General features: G+C 44.4%; 1 protein-coding gene across 3 annotated transcripts in view; it reads right to left on the bottom strand.

Moving 5' to 3' along the window:
• The window catches only part of STAG3 (STAG3 cohesin complex component), a 52,985-nt gene that overhangs the window by 21,006 nt on the left and 7,318 nt on the right, over nucleotides 1-24,661 (bottom strand). For all 3 annotated transcript variants that reach the window (XM_072996521.2, XM_072996522.2, XM_072996520.2), the window contains 7 exons: nucleotides 24,001-24,074; nucleotides 23,789-23,912; nucleotides 19,675-19,773; nucleotides 5,913-5,992; nucleotides 5,555-5,662; nucleotides 5,265-5,361; nucleotides 2,547-2,658 (listed from right to left, as the gene is read on the bottom strand). In XM_072996521.2, coding sequence (XP_072852622.2) covers nucleotides 2,547-2,658; nucleotides 5,265-5,361; nucleotides 5,555-5,662; nucleotides 5,913-5,992; nucleotides 19,675-19,773; nucleotides 23,789-23,912; nucleotides 24,001-24,074 — 694 coding nt within the window. The remainder of the gene's footprint in view (nucleotides 1-2,546; nucleotides 2,659-5,264; nucleotides 5,362-5,554; nucleotides 5,663-5,912; nucleotides 5,993-19,674; nucleotides 19,774-23,788; nucleotides 23,913-24,000; nucleotides 24,075-24,661) is intronic.

A 24,661-nucleotide genomic window follows, 5' to 3' on the forward strand; every position in this document is an offset into this window, starting at 1 on the left:
CTCTACATCTTTTTTCCAACAACCGTGGATGGAGTTCCATCTTTTCAGTGCTGCCTGGAGACGGTTCTACGATGGATGCAGGAGAATGGACTGAGGCTGAACTCAGACAAGACGGAGGTCCTTAGGGTGGGTGGCCCTGCCATCGGTCGTCTGGGAAACTCCGTCTCTTTTGGGGGAGCGACTCTCACAGTGAGGTTCGTAGCTTGGGGTCCATCTGGATCCAGCGCTTACCATAGAAACCCAGGTGGCGTCAGTGGTCCATTTCGCCTATTTCCATCTCAGGCAGATTGCCCAGCTGCGTCCCTATCTTTAGGTTGGGGTGCTCACCACTCTGGTCCATGCGCTTGTAGTCTTGAGATTAGACTACTGTTATGTGGAGATTGATGTGGAAGCTTCAAATGATGCAGAATGCTGCGACTAGACTTCTCACGGGGGTGAGAAAATATCAACATATTTCCCCTACTTTAGCTGCTCTGCATTAGCTGCCCGTTCGCTTCCACGTTGATTTCAAAGTGTTAATGATGACATATAAAGCCCTAAACGGTTTAGGACCTCGATATGTAGTGGAACACCTCCTCCCACCTAGATCTACTCAAATCACTCATTCTAGTCAGGACAGGCGGCTGAAGGATCTAAATCTGAGAGAGGCTTGGAGAGAAAGAACAAGAAACAGGGCCTTCTCAGCAGTGACCCCCCCCCCCCCCGGCCACCTTTAGAACAATCTGCCCACAGAGATTTGCCTGGCCCCCTCGCTGGGTGTTTTAAGAGAAAACTTAAGACCTGGCTCTTTAGGCAGGCTTTCCCTCCTATCATCACTTAATTACTTTTGCCATCTTGAATTATATTATTAATGTTGCCTCTATTTTCTATATTGTTTTTATTTTTATGTTTTATTGTTAGCCACCCAAAGTAGACTTTGGTCCAGATGGGCAGGGTATAAACTGAATGAATGAATGAATGAATGAATGAATGAATGAATAAATAAATATCACCAACTATTGCCGTTTTTAATATAATTAACAATGACTATATTAATTATTATAATGGTCAAAGTAGCAAGATTAATATTTGCAAAAAATTGGGTGATGGTGGCACGGGGGAACATTTTTGTATTAGTGCATGGTACGTATGTACGTATACACACTTTATGTTAGTATTGTTGCCTGCTGAAGAAACGGGAAAGCTAGAGTGGACGCAACCCAACACTATTTTATAGAGAGGCTACACCCAATGCCAACACAGCTACAGTGAAATCCAACTCCCCAAGAAATGAGGAAGTTCCTTTTATTTTTTTTAAAGAAGTGTGCCGAAAGATTCCCAAATGGCCCATGCAAGAGCATGCCAAAAAACCTGGTGCAAGTTGTGCGCTGTCTCTCTCACTCTGAACACCCACCATTACGTCAATGTCTACTTGCAAAGGTACTTGTAAAACAGGAACAAAATGAAGGAAGGGAATCTGGTTGTGTCCAGATCACTAGAGGAAAGCACCCAAGCACCCACATACAGCTTCCTGCTGTTGCTACTACCTGTCTCTGTGTATGGTTCACAAGCTGCACAGTAGCAGAGAAAAAGGCAATTCAAAGGGTGATTAAGATGGCCCAAAACATCATTGGCTGTTCACTCCTCTCTTTGGAAGAATTGTATAAGAACAGATGTAAGAGGAAGATATCTAACATACTGAAAGACTCCTCTCATCCGGGACATCAGCTCTTTAAATTATTACCATCGGGAAGGAGATTCAGGGTATTGAAAGCAAGGACAAGCAGATTCAAGAGCAGCTTTTACCCAAGTGCAGTATTGAGTTTAAATGCGGTTTTTGGTGGAATTTTAATTGCTGGGAGAAACGGGGTATCTATATTTGTATGGTGAGTGTTGTGTATATTTTTAACTTTTTTTTTGTAGTGGTGTTGTCGTTTTACCTTGGGGAAGAGCACCTCATTTCGTTGCACCTACTTGTGAGTGCAATGACAAATAAATTTCTTATGTCTTATGTCTTCTACCACCACCACCCCAAATGCTACTAGGTGGAAGACCCATAGGTCCTTTGCCCCACCACACAGTCTGAGCAAATGTGTCTTTATACAAAACTGCCAGGGGATTTCAAAATGACTTCTGAAAGCTAGGTGAATTGGAAAGAGTTAGTGCAATGAGATCAAAGCCTTGTTGGCAAAAGAAATGTTAGGATCTCCTCAGCCAATTATGCTAATAATTGGTTGATGGGGTTGTTCAACTGAACAGTCCCCTTCCTTTCACTCATGCCCCAGAAGGTGTCGGGGGGGGGGATGGGCAGCAAATGTAAAAAAACACCAAGCCAAGCCTCCAACTTCATCACTTCCTTCCAGTGACTCCATTCAGACCTTGCAGCAGTGGCTGAGAGGCACACAGACCACCCTCAGTTTTCACCTCTCTGTCTGAAGTCGTTTGTGGTCGCCAGAGGTCCCCCATCCCAGCACCACACTGAGCTTCAGGCTGAATAGACAACACGATGCCAGCGACATCAGCAACCCTATGTTCCTGCTTGCCCACCTCCACAGCTGATCACTCACCCTCCGCGGGAAGCTCGTCCAGCAACAGCCCGGTCATCACTGGCCAGTCCTTCAGCAGAGCAGCAGCACAGTCCCACAGGCTGTCTACCAAATAGGTCATGTGGTCATGGAACTGTGGGGGGGGGGAATAGCAAAGAAGTAACACCCACCAGGCAAGACATTCCTGGCTGGCAATGTTGTAGAAAAAATGATCATCCCAAAGACATGTTACAGTGCAGTTGCTGGGAAAGGTAACAAGTCCCGCTCTAAACAACCCAGAACTTTTTATATATAACATGTCAACTAAAGAACAGCTAAAATGCCGTTAAGACACTGCCCCCCAACCTTTTCTGAATTGCAGACCGTTTGGGGGGGCGGGGTCCGTGTGCAGGGGCACCATGTGCTTGTGGGTGGGCAGAGTGCACTTGCAGATGGGAGGGGCATGTTGGAGCACAGCGCTCTCACAGAGGGCAGGGGCGTGCTTACGCAGAGGGCCAGGGCATGTTTGCGGGAGGGGGGGACGTGCTCACGTGCATGTGTGGAGGGGCGGGGTGCGCTCATGGAGGCGTGGGGTGTGTGCGGGGGTGGGAGATCTGTCTCCATGGCCCAGTCCTGCCATGGCCATAGACTGGCACCGGGCTGCAGACGGGGGTTGGGGACCCCTGCAGTAATATACTTATTTAAAACTAAGGGAATATAAACAAATAAAGATAATTACTGCAGTTACCCAGTGTGGTGTAGTGGATAGCGTCGGACTAGGATTCTGGAGACCAGGGTTTGAATCCCCGACACATGCAAACTAATTGGGGGTGGATGGGTTAGGAGTGTGTGTGAAACGGATAAAACCATTCCTTAAATATCTCACTTTCCTTGAAAGCCCTATTAGGGTCACTGTAAGTCAGTTCCGACTTGACGGCTAACAACAACAGTATTAAAAGGAAAACATACACATTTATTTAAAATATTTCACAAATAATTAAGTCTACAATAATAACCCTAAGTGATAATTACATGCACCCCACATCTAGATAACCTCTAAGAGACAAGGCTGAGTTCATGCCCCTCCCTCAAAGGCAAGGGTCACTGAGGAATAAAAAGTCCCACAATGGGCTACGGTGTCACGAGAAGAGCCCTGGGTAGCCAACCATTCGCTCTTTGTTGATAAAGGTTAAAGATCTACAGTGGTGCCTTGCTTAACAACATTAATCCGTTCCAGGAAAAGTGTTGCTAAGGAATTTCGTCGCTAAGCGATTTTTAAAGGGCCATAGAAATGCATTAAAACGTGCCCCATAGGGGCAGCCATTTTCAGTGCCTCTAAAGCGAGGCAAAACAGCGGTCGCCATTTTGTTTTTCTGGTGGCCATTTTGGAACTGCCGATCAGCTGGCCAAAAACTGGGGCTTTGCGATGATCGCTTCCGCGCGATCATCGCAAAGCCCCCGCCGATCCGCTGTGCGAAAATAGGGGCTTGATTGGCGGGGGCTTTGCGATGATTGAACGGAAACGATCATCGCAAAGCCCCCATTTTTGGCCAGCTGATCGGTGGGGAAGCAATCATCGCAAAGTCTCCATTTTCGCAGAGCTGATCGGCGGAGGCTTCAAAGCCACCGCTGATCAGCTCTGCGAAAATGGGGGTTTTGCAATGATCATTTCCCCGTGATTATCGCAAAGTGAATTTTCCCCACAGGGGCCATCGCAAAGCGATTTCATCATAAAACAGAGCGATTGCTATGCGAGGCACCACTGTACTCAGAATTTGGCTTACCTGTTTATCATTAATAATTAAGGGACACACTACCAGTAAGAGTAACAAACTAAACAACGTCTAAAAAAGTTTATAAAATCAAGTTATGTGCTGTCAAGTCCAAACTGATTTATAGTGACTCCTAATAGGGCTTTCAAGGCAAGTGAGATGTTTAAGGAATTGTTTTACCAGTGCCATGCCCCCAGGAGCAGATCTTAACACCAGGCCTCCTGAGTATTAGTCAATCATTTATTCAGTACACTACTACACTGGGTATCACTAAGTTAAGTATAAGCAGTAAATTCTGAATCAGGCATGTAAAAGGTAAACCTCTCTTCTGTAAATTGTTAATGGCTCAGTGGTCTGGGGATCTGGCTGTGGAACCAGAGGTTGGGAGTTCAATTTCCCTCTGTGTCTCCTGTGAGCAGAGCCAGCCTGGGTGGCCTTGGGAACACCTGCAGTCCCAGAGCTCCCCCTGGAAGAAGGGAAAGGTAAACCACTTCTGAGGATTCTCTACCTGCCATATATCAACCCTGATGGTGTATGACTATCGCTCGCTTGCAAGCAAACATGCTCGCTCAAATTTATGGAAGAGGAGGTAACTCTTTACAAATACCATTTGACATTGAAAGCGTAAGAAAGCTTCCTCTTTATTATTAAGAAATTTGTGACCATGTTAGCTGACCAGATTCAGAGCTGATACTTAGGACTCCCTTTCACACCAGCCATTCTCCACCTTTTTTTTTTTTTTTTTTTTTTTTTTTTTGGCCACAGCCCTTTCAGGAACTCTTCTCAAATATAGGTACTTCTTCACTGAACACAGAAACTAGAGCTGAACAGATTTCTTCTGCTACTAATTTTTGTTAACAACACTTGAATCAACCTGAAACATCTGACTGGAATGCAGGGATTACTTCCGACAAGTGTGCCTTAATGCAAGGGCTCCAGATGGAGTGCACTCAGTAAAGACCTCTTTCTGGAGAGACTTCCACCTCACCTCACTTTCAATGAAGAAGAGAAGGAGCGACTGAAGGAAGACCTGGCTGCTCTGGTGGCGCTCCTCTATCTTGGTGCATGCTGTGGGCACAAGCAACCTGCAAGCCAAACCGCTCTCATTAGAAAAGTGGGGACAGGGAGAGGTTTGGAGTCAGCACTATGGTTAGGGTTTCTGCCCTTAACCCTAAACCTTCAAGGAAGAGTAAGGGAAGGCAGCAGGGAGGGGCAGGAGAGGCCTTGGAGTCTCTCCTGTACCCTGGAGAGGAAGGAGGGGAGCCAGACATCACTCACTTCTTATATAAGAATTCGCCAGCAGCAGCAGCTATGGGCCGGCTGGAAGCAAACACAAGCGGAAAGACGTTTTCGCAGTCAGAGTCCGTGAGCACATCACCCATATTCCTGTGCGGAGATCAGGCTTCAGTAAATTAGTGGGAAAGGGCTGAAATTCTGTATGCAGAAGGTCCCTAAAGAACTTCAGCCTCTGGCTGCATCCTCAGGGAAGGCTGAAAGCACTGCCCAATCACACTGCTGAGAGCCTATGCAGCCGACACCAAGCCAGAGAGACCACCAGGCTGACCGTATACATTCTGAGAGGGGATGCGTGAAACATGGCTCAAGCCCTACCCAAGCCTCCCTCCACGTTACTCACTGAAGAATTAAGGTGAGCAGCCTGACAGCTTCCACAGCCACCTGGGGCTCCTTATCAAGGACCATGGAGACCATCCGCTCCTGCAGGAAACAAGACAGGTACACGGGTAGGGGACAGCAGCGCACCCGCCCATCTGCCCATGGTGCCGACATCCAACATCCACTTGAGAATGTGAGCACCAGACATGTTCTTAAACACAAGATCACAATGTTTAGAGCTGGTCCCCTCTGCCCATATAAATGTGTCTGCTGGCTAATGTCACCTGGTGAGACTCTACTGGATCCTAGTTGTTTTTGCTTTACAGCACCATACTATTTGTATCTGTTTTTCATTCTACAGAAAACCTCAGTTTAAAGAAATAATAATAAGGCTGAATCCGTGCTCCACCCAAACAACATTCAGACCACAGGGCGACAGAGATGCGGTATTACCAGGAGGCACTAGGTGGCGCTAACCAGTAGAATTCCCCAGAGAGATGAAGACGCCAAGCAATAAATCAGTGTTGATAGCAGAACAGTTGTATTATTTACAGAATATATACATACATGTACAGCTTAGTCCTTGTTTCCAGTCCCGAAGTCATACACAGCAGTTTCAACAGAGATCAATGCATAAATCAGAGTCAAAGTCCTTGTAAATTATTTCAGCAGTCATATACCATATTTTCAGTCCAGTAGTCAGAGTACTTCTCCCAATATTCAGCACGAAGACATGGCTTCTTCCAGAACACTCCAGTACAGCACCACGATGACACCACTCCACGACGACACCACAGAGTGTGTGTGCTAGGTCTGTTAGCTTTATCCCAGGGTTAGCCAATCCTGGGATTTCTTCCTCCGCTGTTGCAAGTCTTGTATTAACTCCGCTGTAGGGAATAATTAATAATTCCCAGGAAACCATTGTGACAACCCCAGACCTACTGGGATATGCCACAGTTTCACTAAGCTGCCACCAACCATTCCCTGTAAGGAGTCACACAGACCAGGAATGGATTTTTACCAAATAAAGGAATAAGGTTTATTTAAATAACACACAGGGAAAATAAAATGATCAAGTGAATAGGATACAGTAACGTGGCTTAGTCTCAATCATACATACACCAGTTTGGTTCACACAGAACACCTTTCAATAAAGCACAGACCCTGAACCTATCAGTTCTGGCTACCCATACAGACACCTGAACCTATCAGGTTGGTACTGACTGACACACAGTAGTACCCTGTCTGACACACAGACTCCCACACCAGCTTCTTCTCTTCAGCTTCTCCTTCAGCTCTCCCCACAAACTCCACATATATATACAGTACAGCCCCTCCTCCTGATGTCCCGCCTTCCACTCCCCATAGGATGGAACTTTCCCTCCAACCCATGACAGACAGGTAACATCAGTGCTGTATGTAACACCTCCCCTCTTTATAAGTTGTTTTGTAGGGGGAAAGCTAAGGTGCTTTTCTCCAAAAAAACAACCTGGTTCCAAAACATACAAAAACAGTTATACAATAACATACAATACCATACTTACGCTAGGATAAACATATCAATTAGGCATTTAAACATTTACCATTTACAATACATCAAGTTACCTTTATTCATACAAACCAAACATGTTTAATAAACAAGTACATTTAACCTTTGGTCACCAAAATATATACATAGTCCATGTTTCTTTCGCCGTCTTCATTCTTCAGGTCTTCTTGACAAGGCGTCAGCAACACAGTTCACTGACCCTCTGACCACCTTCACTTCAAAGTCATAGTCTTGCAGGTTTAAAGCCCACCTCATAAGTTTACTATTGTGGGTTTTCATTGTCTTTAACCATTGCAGTGGTGAATGGTCAGTGCACAGAATAAAATGTCTTCCCCAGATGTAAGGCTTGGCCTTCTGGATCGCGTAGACTATGGCCAGGCACTCCTTTTCCACGGTTGCCAAATGTCTCTCACCTTTCTGGAGTTTCCTACTCAGGTAGGACACTGGATGCTGGTCACCATTCTCATCCTCCTGGCAAAGAACTGCTCCTACCCCGCTGTTAGACGCATCGGTGTAGATGATGAACTCCCGGTCGAAGTCTGGAGCACGCAGCACTGGATAGTTGATGAGGGCCTCCTTCAACCTCTGGAACGCCTCCTCACAGTCGCTGGTCCACGGGATGCGGTCATCAGTCTTCTTCCTCGTCAGATCGGTCAGCGGAGCCGCAATCTCGCTAAACCTCGGGATGAACTTTCTGTAGTAGCCCACCAACCCAAGAAATGATTTGACTTTTTTCTTGGTGTTGGGTCTAGGCCAATCACGAACTGCTTCTATTTTGGCCTCTAGGGGTTTGATCACTCCTCCCCCTACTATGTGACCCAAGTATTTTATTTCTGGGCTACCCAGCTGACACTTGCTCTCTTTGCAGGGCCTAGGCCACAGCACTTCCTCCCCTGGGTTAAAGTGCCTCTCCCTGCCTTCCTGGTCATCCCAAGCTTTCTTTCTGACCTTTTGAGCTGGCAGGGTCTCTGCTGCTAGCTCTAGGTTTCTCTTTAGGTCATTCATCAAGGTGTCTATATATGTCACAACGTCTTGTGGGTCATCCTGGGTGATCTGCTCCCAATTTTGTTTGATTAAATCAAGGGGCCCTTTCACCCTTCTCCCAAACAAAAGTTCAAACGGACTGAACCCGGTACTGGCTTGTGGCACTGATCGATAAGCAAACAAAAGGGATTGCAGCTTCTGGTCCCAATTGTTTGGATTCTCTGCCAAGTAAGCCCTAATCATGCGCATTAGAGTCCCATTGAACTTCTCAGTTAACCCATTACTTTCAGGGTGATAGGCAGTGGTTTCCTTGTGTTTAATTCCACAGATTTGCCATAACCGTTTCATGAGCTTCGATGTAAACGATGCGCCCAAATCTGTGATTATTTCTGAGGCAAATCCCATCCTGGACATATACCCCACCAAGGCATCTGCCACTGTGTTAGTTTCAATGTTAGTCAAGGGTATGGCTTCAGGGTACCTCGTGGCATGGTCCACAATGGTGAGAATGAACCGGTTCCCCCTCTTTGTGGCCTTGGGCAAAGGTCCCACAATATCCACCCCTATACATTTGAACGGAGTGTCAATCACAGGCAAAGGGCACAACTTTGCTTTGGTCCTGTCACGGTTATTCCCCTGCCTCTGACACACATCACATTGTTTACAGAACTCCTTGATCTGCTTCCCTATTTCAGGCCAGTAAAAATTCTGTGTGATTCTCTGCTGTGTTTTGTTCACCCCTAAGTGCGCAGCAAACATGTCAGAGTGCCCCCTTTTTAAGATCATGGGGCGATACTTTTCAGGTACCACTAGCTGACTTCTGATCCCATCTCCCCCTTTTGAGATATTCCTCAGGGTCTCTCTATATAAAATTCCCTTTTTCTCTCGAAATCTCACTGGGGTTTCAGGTGTTAGCTGGGCGTCTGTCACCTGTTCAAAACACTTTTGGAGAGTGGCGTCTGCCTTCTGCTCCTGGCCAAATCGGCTGTCGGTGGTTAAGGTGTCCACCACAGCTTCGGAACTCCCCTCTGCTTCCGTCTCGGGCTCATCAGTACCCCCCTGAACTGTCCCCGTGGTGGCTTGTGAGCGTGTAATCACTAGCACCCGTTTCACATGTTCAGCCAGGTCATTTCCCACGAGCACGGCTGCTGGCAGAGTCGATGAAATCGCTAGCCGCCAAACTCCCCTCCAGCCTTGGAAGTTCACAGGTACCTCAGCTACTGGCAGCGAGATCACCTGTCCCTCAATCCCTGCCACCTTTATGCTCTCATTTGGGATTATATACTCCCTAGGTATAATATCTGGATGGCACAGGGTCACCTGGGAACAAGTATCCCTTAGCCCCCTATACTGATGGTCAAGTATTCCTACGTCCACCCCTGCGGTTTCAAACAACTGCGAATCTGTTCTCACTAGCAAGCAGCGCTTGACCTCCACAAGAGGACCATTTTCCCCAGCCTGATCAGCAGATGTAACTGTTCCAGATTGAGTAGCCATGGCAACAGGCTCCCTCAGTGGCAAGGAGCTTTGCTCTTTCTGGACACAGAACACAGCTTTTGGCTTGGTTCCACTCAAATCATGAGGCAAATTTCCCTTTAGCTGCTTCCATTTCTCACACCCTGAGATTAGATGGCCCTTTCCCTGACAGAAATAACATTTTCTGCTGTACTTGGAGTCTTTCTCCTCTGGTTTTGGTTTTCCCTCCAAAATCTGGTTCCTGGACTGGCTCTGCCCAGAAGTTTTATCAACAAAATGGCCGCCCATTTTTGGCGGGCTCTGAACTAACCCTTTGGAGTACTTAGGGTCCCATGTTTCCCTCATGTTTTCTTCAGAATAATTCAGGTTTTGATGTTGTGCCTTAACCTGTGTGCCTTCTTTTGGTTTCTTTTCTAGCTGCAATTTCTTCTCTTTTATTCTCAAATCCAGCTCCTTTTTCTTAGCCTCAAACTCAGCCCTGATCTGTAAAATTTCTTCCTCAGCCCTAGCTTTTATCTCTTTTACTTTTTCTTCAGTCTTATCTCTGATTTCTTTTAATTTAATGTCTTTTTGCTGATTATATTTTTCAAGATCTTGCTCACTTTGTCTGGCCTGAGCCTCATACTTTTCTCTTTCCGAAATTTCTTCAACTGATAAATTGTTATTTCTCTTATTTAGGAATGTTAATTCTAATTGTGCCATTCTAATTCTGTGTTTCAGTTCCATCTCTTCTATCCTCATGGCCATTCCCCTTTTCTTGGCATCTGCCTCTGCCTGACTGATTTCAGCTCTTTCTCTGGCCTCCCTTTCCAATTGTCTCATTCTAAATTCATGCTGTTGGGCTATGAGCATTTTCCTGAGTTCTGGATTCTGTTCTCCCGTGCTCTCATCCTGCACTGAGCCAAATTCATCCTCAGAACCTTGGTCCACCTGGGGTTCCCTCACTTCACCCATTTCTGCCATTTGGCTTCGAGTCAAGGGCATAATCCCCCCCCAGAACAGGCTGCTTTCAAAAGTCAAGCCTCAAAATAAAGCGACCACTTTTTTTTTCTCTTTTGCCTCAGAACCAGCCTTCTATAGATTGCTGCTGTTCTTCAGCACTAACTTGCAACTGTTGCCAGCCAGAGTCCACCCCCCTCTGCTAGGCCTCTCAGCAGACAAGCTAGATCACTGCTACTTCACTCAGCTTTGCCTCAGCCTTTTCCCGCCAAAACAGGTTGCCTCAGAGCTCCCTAATCTAGTCCCCAATCTGAGGTGGCACGTTCTTCCACTAGCATACCTCCCCGTGAGGTAAGCCTAGAAGATTACCTACGTGCTCTCAGATTTTCCCTGACTAGACCCCCCTTGCTCTGGGCACACTTGCCAAGGCTTTGCTGGACCACTGGACAACTGGACCAGTCGTATCCCACACGCTGGACACCAATCAATGTGACAACCCCAGACCTACTGGGATATGCCACAGTTTCACTAAGCTGCCACCAACCATTCCCTGTAAGGAGTCACACAGACCAGGAATGGATTTTTACCAAATAAAGGAATAAGGTTTATTTAAATAACACACAGGGAAAATAAAATGATCAAGTGAATAGGATACAGTAACGTGGCTTAGTCTCAATCATACATACACCAGTTTGGTTCACACAGAACACCTTTCAATAAAGCACAGACCCTGAACCTATCAGTTCTGGCTACCCATACAGACACCTGAACCTATCAGGTTGGTACTGACTGACACACAGTAGTACCCTGTCTGACACACAGACTCCCACACCAGCTTCTTCTCTTCAGCTTCTCCTTCAGCTCTCCCCACAAACTCCACATATATATACAGTACAGCCCCTCCTCCTGATGTCCCGCCTTCCACTCCCCATAGGATGGAACTTTCCCTCCAACCCATGACAGACAGGTAACATCAGTGCTGTATGTAACAACCATTACTTGGGGACCAGCCCCAGGCAACAGTTGAATTGAATACCAGGGAGAGATCTCTGATAGAATGAAGACAGACAGACTGCAGTCTTTAGTTATGAAGCATATCACCGGTGAGGAGGATGTCTGCCTGTTAACAACGAGTCCTGTTAACAATGTGTTCTCCTCCTCCCCGGAGGCATGTCTTTTTTATTATGTAGCATCATTTAAATAAAGATAAGAGTTAGCCAACGAAACGTCGTGTTCTACACATTCCAGAAATTCCACACACACGCAGAGAGAGAATCACAGAACAATGTTTGGTTAGGCTAAGCACCACTGATGTACCCCTTAATAGCCACAAGATGGAGCTCTAAACTAAGATCCTACATTCCCTCCGTTTTTATTATATTTTGGATAAGCAAAATGCTGCCAATAAGACTCTGATAGCTTCTGATTCCATGAAACCTCTTCATAAAAATCCTCATCTACTCTAGAAAGTAACACATATCAGGTTGATACAGTTGCTTAACAGAAAAAGACAGTGATTTTACAATTTTTGATAACACAGTGAAAACATTAATCAATTAAGGAATACATCATATAAAATGGTATATAAGACAATACAGATTATCAATAAAATAATACCATATGTTAGTAGTATGCAAAGCCATCCCATAGGGAAGTGTTAATATTAATAATAATGGCATCACACAAATCAGCTAATTTATGCTAAATAGAATGCTGCAAATTATGGAAGCAAAATAATACTTTGAGTATCTATTACAGTACAAAAGCCTGTATGAATATGTGCAAGCAAATAGCGATGCTCTATCTGAAAGCTACATTAACTGGTCTTCAGTATTTCACTCTGTAGATCTACCATAATTCATGCAGTAGCATTAACTGTTTTTCCCAGGCGACAAGTCAGAACCTAAATGCTATGCCTGTTCTTGTGCAGAAATGCCTGGATATGACCCTAGTGTGAGCACACCTGTAATAACATTTGGGTGCCCACTATTATTCCATCCTTAAAACCCTTAAGCATAACCTGGATGAAAATTGATAGCCTATAGATCAAAAAAGAACCAGAAATTTGGATCTTGATAGATACATAGACTTATAGAAAATACCAGAATTAGCTAATAAGCTCTATGTTCTGTCCCATCAGCAGAACCATTTACCAACATTTCCCTCTGTTTTTTGTGTTTTTTGTTTTTGAAACCATCCATCACTAGTTATACACGTGAGAAAGTTCTGTGTCTAGGGATCCATGTCGTTCAGTCATCGAGTGGCAGCAAAATCCATCTTTGCGCAATCAGCAAGTCATAAGCATCATTTTCATGGAGGATATGATATTCAGCCTGGTAACTGCTGAGGGCTAAAAGAATTAGCTGGCACAGTCCAATGACAGCCGTATCACAGCGTAAATTAAAGAAAACGCAATATTGGATAACTAAAATTACAACTGTATAGGCATCCTTCAGTCTCGAGAGACTATGTTACCGTGCTCTGTATGGAGAACTTGGAACAGCGTCTAGTGTGGCTGAGAAGGCCAATTCGAGAGTGACCATCCCTTCCACACTGAAGACAAATCCAATCTGTCCCGTCTGGCTCCCTGACTTTGCTGCTTTTGTGACTTCCTCTTTGCCTCGGCCTGCTGGGCAAGGGTCTCTTCGAATTGGGAGAGGCCGTGATGCAGAGCCTGCCTCCAGGCTGAACGCTCAGATGTCAGGTTTTCCCATCTGTTGAGGTCTATTCCTAAGGCCTTCAGATCCCGCTTGCAGATGTCCTTGTATCGCAGTTGTGGTCTCCCTCTGGGGCGCTTTCCCTGCACTAATTCTCCATACAGGAGATCCTTTGGAATCCGACCATCAGCCATTCTCACGACGTGCCCGAGCCAACGTAGACGTCGCTGCTTCAGTAATGTATTCATGCTGAAAATTCTAGCTCGTTCTAGGACTACACTGTTTGGAACTTTGTCCTGCCAGGTGATACCAAAAATCCGTCGGAGGCAATGCATATGGAAGGTGTTCAGCTTCCTCTCCTGCCGTGCACGAAGGGTCCAGGACTCACTGCAGTACAGGAGTGTGCTTAGGACACATGCTCTATAGACCTGGATCTTCGTATGTGTCGTCAGCTTCTTATTGAGCCATACTCTCTTTGTGAGTCTAGAGAACATGATGGCTGCTTTGCCAATGCATTTATCCAGCTCGACAGAGTGTCAGTGATGGTTGAGCTAAGGTACACAAAGTCATGAACAACCTCCAATTCTTGTGTGGAGATGGTAATAGAGGGAGGTGAGTCCATACCCTGGCCCATGACTTGTGTTTTCTTCAGGCTGATTGTTAGTCCAAAGTCTTGGCAGGCCTTGCTAAAATGATTCATGAGTTGTTGGAGGTCTTCAGCAGAGTGGGCAACAATGGCTGCATCATCGGTGAAGAGGAAGTCCCACATGCATTTCAGCTGGCCTTTGGTCTTTGCTCTCAATCTAGATAGATTAAAAAGCTTTCCGTCTGATCTAGTCTGGAGATAGACACCTTCTGTTGTAGTTCCAAAGGCGTGCTTTGTAGCTTTAGGTCACATTAAAGTTTTGTTTTGAAGCAATGGATTGTTTTTAGGAAGAGCTTTGCCCAGGGGCCAGGCAGATGCCCACAAGCACCTCTATTTTTTTACTACTTATCCCCCAAAATAAAAATAATACACAGTACAGAATAAAAGACAAAACAGCTATAGGATATGACTGACAGAATATAGGTTTTTAAAGTTACTGTTTTTAAACTTGTTATTTTGCCAAATGTATGTGTGTGTGTTCAGTGGGGAATCACACTGCATAGGATTTCTTTTACTTTATTATTATTAATAATAATTACGGAGGCATCGTAGCTGCCAACATTAATGGTAGCTCACAAGGGTCAAATCTGGCCCTCCAAGGGGCCACAAACCAAGCCTCCTCCATGTCAAATGTTTTTTGGAAGTGTGAAGAACAATGGGAAGCAGCGAAACAGTGTTGGATAGCAGTACATACTCTGTTACAAAAAATACTGCTTTGAATGTTCCATTAACCCCAGAATTTAGTTTCTCAGGGGACTCAAAATGAGCTTCTCTAAAGAATATGAACACACTCAGACAGCTCCAGAGAAATGGCAGGTCCTGCTGGCTGATCCTTCCACCCCAAAAGCACCAACAGGAGATCGTAGAAGCAACACTGGACTCCGCGACCAACTTTATTTTTTCTTTCTATTTCTCATATCCTGTATTGCACCTGGAACACCTCACCTTTAAGAAACTCCCATTCTTCATGTATTCTCCCTCTTTCATTATTTTGGATTGAGTACTGAAATCATCTTTCTGACAATCCAGAAGCACCACCACGAGGTGGTACAAACACCACTGGATGAGTTTCACTATAGGAAGTCCACAACGGCCTGCAAGTAGCCACCAAAAACAAAAAGACCCTTGTCGGGGCCAAAGCTAACGATAATCTCTATTGGAGGGTTCAAGCTACTGCATCATTTCTGCCAGCTGGACACATTATTGTAATATACAGTACTTTGTATTCAAGAAACAAATAAAGAGACAGCCACTGGTGATGCCCCAAAAATCTGGCATGAGATCTGAAGCTGAGATACCTCACAGACAGCATGCGAGGGCTGTATTAGTCAAGCATAGCTGTAGCCACACTGGCCATTTGAACTGGTTCAAGTCACATGGTATTTAAATTGGTGGCCGCATTCACATGCACTGAAACAAATTTATTTCTAGTGATTTCAACCACTTTTGGCATCTACACTTCTGAAATCAACTTATTTCTGCAAAACTCCACTGAACCAAATTGATCTTATAAGCAAAGTATTTTTTTAAAAAAACCCTACCAGCAACTGAAAAAAATTCACTTCGCAGCCCATATAAATCAATTTTACTCGTGTTGTGTGAATGATAAAACCTACATAAATTTAAATCACGCTTAAATATAGTTCTTATTGCCAGTGTGACCACAGCCTGATCTCCAAATAATCATCTACTGCTGTCACAGAACAGAATGATACAGTGGTGCCTCACTTGACGATGTTAATTCGTTCCAGCAAAACCGCTGTAGAGCTAAATTGTCGTCAAACGAAATTAAAAAAAAAAAACACAATTGAAACGCATTGAAAGCCGTTCAATGTGTTCCAATGGGCTGAATTCCTACTCGTCCAGTGAAGATCCTCCATGCGGCGGCCATATTTTGGTGCCTGTAATGTGAGGAATCCGTCCCTAACACAGCAGGAAGCCATTTTCTTCAGCCGGTGGCCATTTTGAAACCTGACAATCAGCTGCTTGCTGATTGTCGTAAAGCAAAAAATCGGTTCCCGAAGCAGGGAACTGATCATCACTAAGCGGAAAAAAAAACCCATCTAAACACCGTGAAGCGATCGCAAAAACTTCAACGTTAAGCGGATCTGTCGCAAGAGCAGGGTAATCATCCAGCAGGGCACGACTGTATAGAGATCCTAATGGTGGAACTAAGTAAATGCATGGTTTCCTCTCCAATTATAAACCTCTTTGCTCAGCTTTTTCCTTGAAAACCTCAGGCAATTTCCATAAGCCTAAAACAAAACAAACAAGCAAGCAAACAAAAAACTGTAACAACACCAAACATGTTGTAATTAAACAACTGAAGGTGCCACAGTGGTGTCTGGGGAGATGCACTCAATGACAACAACAGAACAGCAACGGGTGTCCAAGGTAGCCCTAGAATGGTCTTTTAGACCAGATGGGCGGGGTATAAATCAAATAAATAAATAACTAAATTAATAAATTATTCATGACAGCATCTTTTAATGGTGGATGTGGCAACACGTTTATAACCCAGTCTTGATGTCTGTCTGTGAGTTTGCAGCTCAACAGTGCCAGAGGTCAGCATGGAGCAAGGGGGCTGGACTTGACGGCCCCAAGAGGCCCCCTTCCAACTCAGTTATTCTATGATCTGTACCCCAATTCCGAATATGGAACATGGGCCCATAATGTGCCAACTCATGGCAGTGGTCTGACCATCCATGGTACCATTTCACAGGAGATATAATTTTTAAAAAGCTGATTGGTAGAAATTACGTACAACACTAGATGGGCCTATAACAAACATTTGTCTCATCTCAGAAGTCTATTACCAGTCTGTCAAGGCAGGGAAAAGTTCGTCTGACTGTCCATCCCCTGAGGATACAGAACAAACCATTTCTAAGGCCTAGCATCAGAAATACTATCCAAATGAACAACCGTTTTCCATTATTTGAAATACCGTTTCAAATACCATTTTGGTTGGACAGATACAGTGGTGCCTCGACTTATGAACATCCCAACTTACGACCATTTCGAGTTACGACCAGCTCCAGCCGCAAAATTTTGTTTTGCGGCTGGAGCTTCCAGTTATGAACAGAAAAAGGCAGGGGGTAATCGAAGAGGCTGCTTCTTTGCAGCTCTTTTGCCCCAAGGGTTAGAGGAGGCTTCGGACTGCCTGGTAAGGTAAGGTGCTGCTTTCTGCTTTCTAAAAACTGTTCTGGGTGGGTCTTCCAGTGTGGTTTTGGGCTAGGTGGTGGGATTATGTTTCTATGCTGTGATGGGTCTTGCAGGTTTGTTTGTTTTTTAGTGTTTTTTCTCCATTTCCGATGGGTCTTGGGGGGTTTGTTTGTTTTTGGGGGGGGGGTTTCCCCCATTTCCGATGGGTCTTGCAGGGTTTGCTTGCTTTTTGCTTTGCTTTTTTCATTTCTGATGGGTCGTGCACACTTTGCTTGCTTTCTGCTTTGCTTTTTTTGTATTTCCTATGGGTCTTGCACACTTTGCTTGCTTTTCTCTCCCTCCCCCCCTTCGGCCGGAACGGATTAATCGTGTTTCCGATGGGTCTTGCAGTGTTTTGTTTGTTGGTAATTTTTTTCTTCAGCCGGAACAAATTAATTGCATTTCAATGCATTCCTATGGGAAATAGTGCTTCGACTTACGACCATTTCGAGTTAGAACCGGAGTTCCGGAACCAATTAAATTAAGCTGAGGCACCACTGTATTTAATTTTTTCAGTCTCAGAAAAATGAAAGGTAATTAGGTAAAAACTCATGGAAGAAATAAACAAGTCATGAAACTGTATTCACAAAGGCTTTCACGGCCGGGATCTAATAGTTGTTGTGGTTTTTTCGGGCTCTTTGACCGTTTTCTGAAGGTTGTTTCGCCAATCGCTGTGCCTGGCATCTTCAGAGGACAGTAAGTCATGAAACTATCACAAGGCCTAGAGATTATTAAAGTAGCTTAACAACGACCCAATTAAAGGCGTTAGTTAGGCAAACATTTCAGCAAACCAAATAGCTCATCACCTACTATCAGTGGCAGATTTGAACACTGTCAAAGCAAACTATAACTTTTTCTGGCTCCTATATTGTTTAACAAGAAACAAGCAGTTGGAGAACAATGACCATGTATAAGACCATTCAGGTTAAGCAAACTGAAAAATGTTACCTGTGCAAAAATGTCAAAGCAACTGGGCTGGATGACATCTGCTTCAAACAAATAAAACTTTCTGATACAGAAACAGAAATGTGGTTCCTTAATTTCTTTCACAATTAATTTCTTTAACAATCTTGACTCTCTTAGAATTCTGAAAACTGGGACAAAGGCACAAGTAATTGCTATATTGAAATCTAGTAAAGAACCCAGAGACTAAAAAACGTCAGCCCCGTCTCTCTATTTTGTCCTCTTTAGACGGTCCTGGCCAATTTGCAATCCTCCAAAGGAAGCAGTGGAACCACTCCTCAACCCACAACAGGCCAGTTTTTAGACCTGGAAACAACAGTAGAGCACAAATCCTACATTTAGCTTCTAGGACAAGCATCAAGTACTACGGCACAGATTCTATAATCTAAAGTTTTATTTATGCTGATGATCACAAACCTGCTACTCGCTCGGAAAACCTTCAGATGGCAGAAGGTCTTCTGACAGTTAAGAAGAATGCAACACCCACTATTATAGAACTAAACTTAAAGCCAACCAAGACTCATATATGAGCTTTCCATCTTTAAAAAAACAATAGGCATCTGGGAACGTCAGGTTATGCAGAAGGGCATTCAAATAGATGTATCATATCTGATACACAGTGGTGCCTCGCTTAACAAGCGCACCGTAGAACAACGAATCCGCATAGCGAGGGGGTTTTTCCGATCGCAATTGCAATCGCAAAGCGATGGCCCCAATGGGCGAAACTCGCACAGCGAAGGTTGGTAAGCGTTTCGCTTACCGACTTTTGCTTTGCGACCTGCGAATCAGCTGTTCGGCGGCTCCAAAATGGCCGCCGGAAGCCCCGAAGTGGCCGCGTGCAGCGTTTTCGCGCCCTCGGTAAGTGAGGGGAGGGCGCGAAAATGGCTCCCGGCCATAGGAAAACATCGCTGAACGGTGAGTTTTCGGCCCATTTGGGGCCGTTCCAATGGGTTTTCTTGATCCGTTCAGCGATGTTTTCACATAGTGAGGGTTAATCCGGAACGGATTAACCTCGCTACGCGAGGCACCACTGTATTTATTAACTGTGCGGCGGAGCATCTGACATGAGCAATTAAACACTTTGGTTTCCCAGCTTTTGAACACCCTTTGCTGTTTTTAAAGGCTGAAACGTCTCTCCCAGGGTGTAGCTGCTGGCAGCTAGAGTGTATTTTGATAATTTTATTGGCAGCTAGAGTGTATTTTGCCTTCAGATCCCACCTCCCACTGGAATGTGCCCCCTGCCCCCTGTGGAAATTCTCTAAAACTGAATCCAGCCCTTTGTCCAAAAGAAGTTCACCATCCTTGGCAAGAGGCACTGGAGGGAACAATCCAAGTTGATACAGACGTGGGAAGCCGAAAGACCCCTTACCTTGAAGCGGCTTGTAAAGAGTTCCATCCGGGATGCCGTTTCCTGGCTGCAATAGAGTCCATGCAGAGCCAGCAAGCACTTGAGCCGAACCTCCCCCTGCTGCGAGATGAACAAGGCATTCAGAAAACAAGTGTCTCCCAATCAGTCACCTCTCCTCCCCATTCCCACAGGAACAGCATGATTGCCCAAGGAACTGGAAATTCCCTCAGGAGAACATCACAGAGCAGCCTGGGAATGTCACTGACTCACAGACAGGAAAGGAAACCGCTTTGGATCAGCAAACACTCACTTCCACATCACAAATTACTACAGCCAGTGACCTATGTCTAAAATATTCCATGTTACATCTATTTCTTCTCTCTGAAATGCATGACTTAATGTGTTGAGGGTATCTAAGTGTGTCAGGGAAACTCACAGCAAGGCTGTCAGTGGAACTCCTTGCCACAGGATGTGATGATGGCATCTGGCCTAGACGCCTTTAAAAGGGGATGGGACAGATTCCTGGAGACCACTGCAGGTTACAAGCCATGATGGGGATGTATCATCTCCAGCCTTAAAAGGAAGGGACCTCCAAATGCCAGATGCAGGGGAAGGCGGATCAGGAGACATGGATCTCGTTGTCTTGTGTGTTTCCAGAAGCATCTGGTGGAACCCCTGTGAGATACAGGAAGCTGGACTGGGGGGCCCTTGGCCTGATCCAGTAGGGCTCTTCTGATGTTCCCACTCCATTACAATCCTAGACCCTTGGCAAGGTCACCCAAGCTCAAAGCTGAGACACCAGACTAAGAAGGAACCACTCACTTCAGGATTAATATTCACATTAGCAGATGAGAATGTCAATGGTGATGAATGTGAAGAAACTCCTGGAGAGTAACTACTGAGCAGCAACATTAGTAGAAAGTGGCACTGGTAGAGGATCTTTCAGACAGTGGCAGTGACACTCAAGCTAACTCTTGTTAGTACTGCATTGAAGGTGCAATGGTAAACCTCTGCTGAACTTTCCTTACCGTGAAATTTTTTTTTATTTTTTTATTAGTATCATATTCTGCCCATCTAGTGGTGAACCACTACTCTGGGCGGCTAATAGAGGAACATATAGAATAACATTGAATGTAATAAAATGTAAAGATAAAATAACAAATTAAACATCATAAACATAAACTAGTATCATATAACAGACCCACTTCAGATGGCGATAATAGATCAACTAAAATTTACACAAAATGGTCTGAATGTTTTTCAAATGGGAAGAATGGACCTGAACATCTATGGTGACTACAAAGTAACACTGGGAAACAAAGCAGCATCTACGGTTATTGGAGAATAAGGCCTGGGATCAAAAATCAAGGAGAACAACTCATAGAATTTAATGCAAAAATGAAAGAAAAGTAAAATATAAAGACAACTGCTATATTTTAATAGAAAAGGGGACTTCTTTCATAGAGAAGGGGACATGGTGGCGCTGAAGGTTAAACCGCAGAAGCCTCTGTCTTGTGAGGTCATAAGACCAGCAGTCGTAAGATCGAATCCACGGGGCAGAGTGAGCTCCCATTGCTTGTCCCAGCTCCTGCCAACCTAGCAGTTTGAAAGTATGTAAAAATACGAGTAAATAGGCACCACCATGGTGGGAACATAACGGCGTTCCGTGACCAGTCATGCTGGCCACGTGACCACAGAAACTGTCTTCAGACAAACGCTGGCTCTATGACTTGGAAATGGGGCTGAGCACTGTGCTCTACAGTCAGACACGACTAGACTAAATGTCAAGGGGAACCTTTACCTTTCATAGAGAAGTCCACTTCCTCAGGGGTCTGTCCATTAAAGCTCACATAAAAATACAGTAGGACTGTGGTATTTTTAAAGGCAGGGTACTAAACAAGGTTGCCTTGCTTTTCCCAATATTGCAGATGATACATTATTAACTACAGAAGACCCACCAAAGGCTATGAATTGGGTGAAGATGCAGTTAAAAGGATTTGAGGAAGTAACACGTTTGAGTGCAAATCAGAGATTATGTTATTTAATTGTGATATAAAAGAAAAAGAGATGTTCAAGAAAAAAACTTGATCTTAAAAAAAATAGTTATTAAGGTAGTTAAAGGTTCCCCTTGACAAATGTCCAGTCATGTCCGACTCTAGGGGGCGGTGCTCATCCTCGTTTCCAAGCCGTAGAGCCAGCGTTTGTACTTGTTTAATTGTTTTTAATATTTGTATACCTACTGGCTTTAGCTTCTACATATTGTCTTTTTAATAATGTAAGGAGCCTCGGGTTCTTAAGGAGAAAGAATAAAATATTTTTTATGCGATAAAAATATTTTAAATGAATAAAGAAATAAAACGTATTTATTTTTTCAATTTCTATGCCACCTACCTGGCTACAAGGCCACTCTGGGTGGTTCACAACATAATACAACAAATAACACTTTAAATAAATTCATAATAACAGTACAAAGATCAAATTAAATACATCAATCAACTTAAACTAAGAAAAAGAAAAACAATGAAAAAGACTTTAAGAAGGAATCTGACAAATTGGAAGTTCAGATAAGGGCAACAAGGATGATCAGGGGGATGGAACTCAGGCCCTAGAAGGAAAGACTCAAAGAACTGGTCATGTTTAGCCCTGACAAAAAAGACTTGACGGGACAGATGACACTACCCTTCAAATGGTTTCCAAGAAACATACTGGAAGAAATTCCAAAGTTCAAGTATTTGTCACTGGAGGTGAAGATCACCTGCACTGCCCAAAGTCTACTTCCAATTACTCTGTGTGGATATGAAAGTTGGACAGGGAAAAAATCTGGAAAAAGCTGAATGTTTGAAACATGGTGTTGGAGAAGAATTTCACAGATATCTAAGACCACTGGAAAGGCAAATAAATGGGATCTAGATCGAGGTGTCCAAGCTATGGCCTGCAGGCCACACCTGGTCTGCCTTGCCTTTTTATCTGTCCTGGGCATAGGAAGAGGAGGGAAGGGGGACCCAAGCAATCCCCCACCCCTGCTGTCTTTGCAAAGCAACCCCCCCATCCCCACTAGGGTCCCCTTTCCCTCCTCCTCCTATGCCCAGGCGGAGATAGGAAGAGGAGCAAAGCCTCACAGAAGTGATCCCCCACCCCCGCCATCTTTGCAGCGGGGGTGGGGGATTGCTTGGGTCCCCTTTCCCATTCAGCCCTTGAAAATATCTATCATATGGCCCTCCTGAAAAGTTTGGAGACACCTGATCTAGATCAAATCAAGCCCGAACTCTCCTAGAAGCAAACACAATTAAGCTGTGGCTATTACCCTTTGCAAAGAGAAAGCTCACTGGAAAAGGCATGAAATCTGGGAAAAGCTGAGAGCAACAGGAAGACAGAAAGATGAGTGCTGTCCTCTGAAGATGCCGGCCACAGAGACTGGCGAAATGTTAGGAAGAACAACCTTCTGAACACGGCCAGAGCCCGAAAAACCCACAACAACTAGATGAAATCTTTGTTGCAGCTCAGAGAAGCATTTATCGCTAAGCGAAGTGATCTATAAAAATTGAAATAGATAGATAGATAGATAGATAGATAGATAGATAGATAGATAGATAGATAGAGAGAGAGAGAGAGAGAGAGAGAGAGAGAGAGAGAGAGAGAATAGATAGATAGGGGTGACCCAACAAAGGAAACCACAGCCTTGTGTCTGCAGCAGCTCAGCAAGGTTAACTTACAGCAGTTTAACAGGATTTCAGCCACCACCTCGTAAGTTGGCAACAGAATTTATTATTCTATTTTGATTTCATAATGAGATACCGGAGCACTGTATTTTTAAATTTAAGCCACTGGCACAAAAGGTTTATCTAAAACAAAAAGTATTTCAACATCTTGTTGCCTCTCCTAAAATTGTTCCTTCCTATTCACCCATCAAGTGGGAGACAGCCTTGGACCAGCTGGAGTTAGCTTTGCCTTGCTAAACAGTTACTATTAAAAGCAGCCAACTTGGCAGCTGGTGAGCAGGATCAAAAACTTGTAAATTCTGATGAAAACCCACTGAATGTCTTCCCCCCATGTGGTATCCCTGACTTCTTATATATCTACAAGTGTTACACTGTGAACATAAAACCTCTTCTCGAGAAGCAGCGGCATCGCCCACCTTGTCATAGAGCGTCCAACCAATATACTTGAGGTAGCCATCAGTCAGGAAAGAATTGCTGTAATGCTGGATCCACTGACCCATCTCTTCAATGCAAATGGCACGGATCTCAGGTACAAGGTCCCTTGATGAGCAAACAACGGGGAGAGTGTTATGATGAAAAACATGCCTTCTGATTCTTTCTCTACCCACACATCTTTACCCCAGCTCACCGATAGCGATGAACAAAGACTCCCTTGAAGACAGCATTCATCAAACTCTCAAGCTCCTGCTGCTTCTCCTGGAACTGGGGACACAGGAAAGCAAAAAGCTAGATGCCTGAGTCTCCAAATCCTTTACCTATTTAAGACCTCTACAAGGCCATAAATGTCAACAAAATCAATTAATGCTTACACTTATGTGTGAGCTACATTTCAAAAACATTGAAACCAGCAAAAAATGTTCTCAGAGACCCAGCATTCCTTTGGCAGGGGGGAAACCACCTAACTCCTGTGCACAGCAAAGATGCATACTCTTCTCCAGACACAAGAATTCAATGGAAGAGCCATAGATTAATGGTATTGTTTCTTAAAACAGGCAGCTCTTTACAAAACAGTATCATAATCTGATAACTATCTGAACAACTATTTCACTTCTGTTCTACATATTCATATAAATGATTGATTTTAATAATAATAATTTATTGTCATTGTAAGTATATACAGTATACCCATACAACGAAATTCACAGACACCCAGAGACCAGACACATGCACACACATAAAATTCCCCAAATACTCCCCACCCACTAAAAGTCCCCCACTAAAAATACAAACATCTACACCACAGGCCAAGTAACACAGTCCACTACTGGTGGTCTTTAAGCTCATTATTA

This window comes from Pogona vitticeps, chromosome 4, assembly GCF_051106095.1.
Source record: "Pogona vitticeps strain Pit_001003342236 chromosome 4, PviZW2.1, whole genome shotgun sequence".
Classification (NCBI taxonomy): domain Eukaryota; kingdom Metazoa; phylum Chordata; class Lepidosauria; order Squamata; family Agamidae; genus Pogona; species Pogona vitticeps.